At 39.8% G+C, this 3,504-nt stretch overlaps 1 protein-coding gene across 1 annotated transcript; it reads left to right on the forward strand.

The window, feature by feature from the left end:
- Window positions 1-1,774: 1,774 nt before the first annotated feature.
- On the forward strand, window positions 1,775-2,713 carry LOC129689759 (olfactory receptor 2L13-like). The gene has a single exon (XM_055625166.1). It carries the CDS (start codon window positions 1,775-1,777, stop codon window positions 2,711-2,713), a length of 939 nt encoding a protein of 312 aa, XP_055481141.1.
- Window positions 2,714-3,504: the final 791 nt, after the last annotated feature.

Raw genomic sequence — 3,504 nt, forward strand, 5'->3', positions numbered from 1 at the left:
ATAGGCTAGGGTCAGATAGTAGGGGAGGAGGACCTCTCCTATCAGTGAACTAGTGGAGGGACATAAGAAGGAATGGGGAAGGAGGGTAGGACCGGGAGGAGATGAGGAAGAGGGCTACAGCCTGGATACAAAGTGAATAAAATGTAATAAATAATAATAATAAAGAAAAAATTATGTTAGTTTTGTCAGTATGAACAAAAATAATCTATCATCTCTAACAAAAGTGTTTTATTCATCTCAAAAGGCACACAGGTTGAGAGCCTGCTGTAAGTATGTGCTGGACCAGGAACTAGATATCAATGAATCATCAGACAGGAGCCTATGTCCAGGTAGGGAAGCCACAATCCTAATGTGCCAGGCGTCTGAGAGGTGTGGCTCTGTTTTCAAACCCTGTCAGTCACCAGATATTCTCATTCCTTGTAACTAGTCTTCTCTGCATGGTCTGATAGCAGTCCCCTTCTGAACAAGAGCATCTTGGATGAGGTCCAGATATGCACCTAAACAGACATCACTCTCCCAACTTCCCATCTTATCCAGACCAGAATCCAACTCTTCTTCCTATGCAATTGCCCTCACACCTGCCCTTCATAAGCACATGGTTCATTCTTTTGGTTTTCATTGGGTTTCCCTCCTGATTCTGTTCCTTGCTCATCACTTCAAGTACCCAACTTCAAAAATAACTGTTTACATGACACCTGTACACAATGGCCTCAAAATAAAAGTTCATGTGGTTTTACACAATTGACCTCATCTCTGCCCTTCTTAACCACACACCTGCTTGTTCCTGTTAACTATTCCAGATTCCAGCCCTGTCCTTTATTCTAATTTTGAGTAAGGTACTTCACAAAGACCTGTTTACATGAGACCTGTACATGGTGGCCCCAAAAAGTCTCTATTTCAACTGTCTCTGTCCCTTTGTCTACCTCAGTTTTTTTTTTCATACAAGGAATCACTACACAACATTTGACCATGTGCCTGAGTTTGTTGTTCTAATTTTGGATCATGATATTGCATGAGTTAATGAGCAAAGCATACAGAAATCTAGAAGTGGGAATATGCTTTAAAGTCATGAGTGTATAATGGTGGTGATGATTTTTATTTATGCTTTATATTTATCTGTCGAGTTGTAAGTATTTATTTTAAAAAGTAAGAGGGCTCAGGGCACTTCTCATCTCACTTTTACTCTTGCCTAGTCATCCTGTACCCACCACGTTCCTGTCTATTCTTCCTCACTGTCAGTATTTCCTGATTAGACAGCTACAAACGTGTATTTGCACTTTTTTGTAACAAGCTTTCTTTTTTATTGTATTCATGCTTACCACAGACATAGAAAATGCCAGGTGATTTGTTACTACATTTGAATAATTGCACAAATTACTCTTTGCTTTTGATCCTGGGATATGTGTAGTATAAGGCCAATTGACAAAGGATGGCCAGAGAGCACAGTGTTGCAGAGGACAGGATAACATGGATACAGAAAGTCTGTACCTAATTGCAGTAAGTGTTGAGTTACTAGTAGGAAATGCATTAGCTATCTAACTCACGATGCCACACCATTGAACTGTGAGTGTGGCCAGAAGTAAGTGAGAAGGAGCATTCAGTTCAGGCTTCAAAATAAGTTCCACAGAATTACGCTGTTGGAGGAAGACCAGTTTAGTGTAACATTCATTACAAGCCAGTTTCTCTGTTCCTCTCTTCTCCTGTTCTCTTTAATATGGTAAGTGTGTCTACTTTTAGGTAACTTTTTTCAAGAAAGATAAAGAAATACGTTTTCATGGAGACATGGAATCAGAGCTCAAGTGATTTCACTTTGTTAGGGTTGTTTCCACAAAACCGAACTGGACTACTGCTGTTGCTGCTCGTCATCTTTGTCTTCTCTCTGGCCTTGTTTGGCAACTCAGCAATGATCCACCTCATTCGTGTAGATCCCAGGCTCCACACCCCTATGTACTTTCTCCTCAGCCAGCTCTCTCTTATGGACTTGATGTACATTTCTACCACTGTTCCCAAGATGGCATTTAACTTCCTCTCTGGCCAGAAAAACATCTCTTTCCTGGGCTGTGGAGTGCAATCCTTCTTTTTCCTGACTATGGCATGTTCTGAAGGCTTGCTCCTGGCCTCCATGGCCTATGACCGTTTTGTGGCTATCTGCCACCCACTTCATTATCCCATTCGCATGAGCAAGATAATGTGTCTGAAGATGATCATAGGATCCTGGATATTGGGCTCAATCAACTCTTTGGCACATACTGTCTATGCCCTTCATATTCCTTATTGCCATTCTAGGTCCATCAACCATTTCTTCTGTGATGTCCCAGCCATGTTGCCTCTGGCCTGTATGGACACCTGGGTTTATGAGTACATGGTGTTTGTGAGCACAAGCCTGTTTCTCCTAGCTCCCTTCCTTGGCATCACAGCTTCCTATGGACGGGTCCTTTTTGCTGTCTTCCATATGCGCTCAAAGGAGGGAAAGAAAAAGGCCTTCACCACATGTTCAACTCACTTAACTGTGGTGACATTTTACTATGCGCCTTTTGTCTACACCTATCTTCGACCTAGGAGTCTCCGTTCCCCTACTGAAGATAAGATTCTGGCTGTCTTCTACACTATCCTCACCCCCATGCTCAACCCCATCATCTATAGCCTGAGGAATAAGGAGGTGCTGGGAGCCATGACAAGAGTCCTTGGAACATTCTCTTCCAGGAAACCTTGATGGTTCCCTCTCTACTCTTCTTTCAGCTCCCCTGGGGAATGTCATAGAGCATTGCTGTCCATTGGAAATGTAACGTGTGTCACACATGTCATAATTTTCTGGTGATTCATTATATGCTCATTATTATATACTACTATAATTCTTAATTCATAATGTTATATCAATAATATCAGCAGTAAATATTAATACATCACTACACTATTAATATATGATATATGCATTATGAGTACACAAATACTACTGTAAATATGATAGTATTTATGCCAAATTTTACCAACTGTTTCTCCAAAATTGACATGAAATTCTTTGCTCATACATTGTGATTTCATTATTTTCATTCTTCAAAGTTTTTTTGTATATTGTACATTTACAATCCAGTGTAGTTTGGACTGTATACATTTAAAGTGACCAATATCCACTTGGGAAACTGTGTTGAAATTGAAACAACAGAGAAGTCGTGGAATATTAGAAGAACATAAAAACTCTCAGAAAGCACTACTTTAACAAGGTAGAATAGTTAACATCAAAAAGACAGTGGTTATCATAGGCTGTTTGATTAGGAAGAATGGAGAACTACTATATAGAGTTGGTCAAATTGCAAATTAATACAGTCCTTATAATAGGCGAGTTATGAAATCTGGTGATCCTCCTAATGTGCCTAAATTTAAAGAGAATAAAGTCAAAATTTTTAAGAGGCATATACCCTTACACTGATTGTAATTGCATTCATGTTAGCTAAACTATGTCCTGCAGTTCTATGTCAGAGTTAAACATACTGTTTCACATATCTC

The sequence above is a fragment of the Psammomys obesus genome, unplaced genomic scaffold (assembly GCF_907164565.1).
Source record: "Psammomys obesus unplaced genomic scaffold, mPsaObe1.curated_primary_1811, whole genome shotgun sequence".
In the NCBI taxonomy this organism is placed as follows: Eukaryota; Metazoa; Chordata; class Mammalia; order Rodentia; family Muridae; genus Psammomys; species Psammomys obesus.

Bases quoted from the DNA above. Each gene is read 5' to 3' on its own strand.
- LOC129689759 (XM_055625166.1), top strand. From the start codon at position 1,775: ATGGAGACATGGAATCAGAGCTCAAGTGATTTCACTTTGTTAGGGTTG.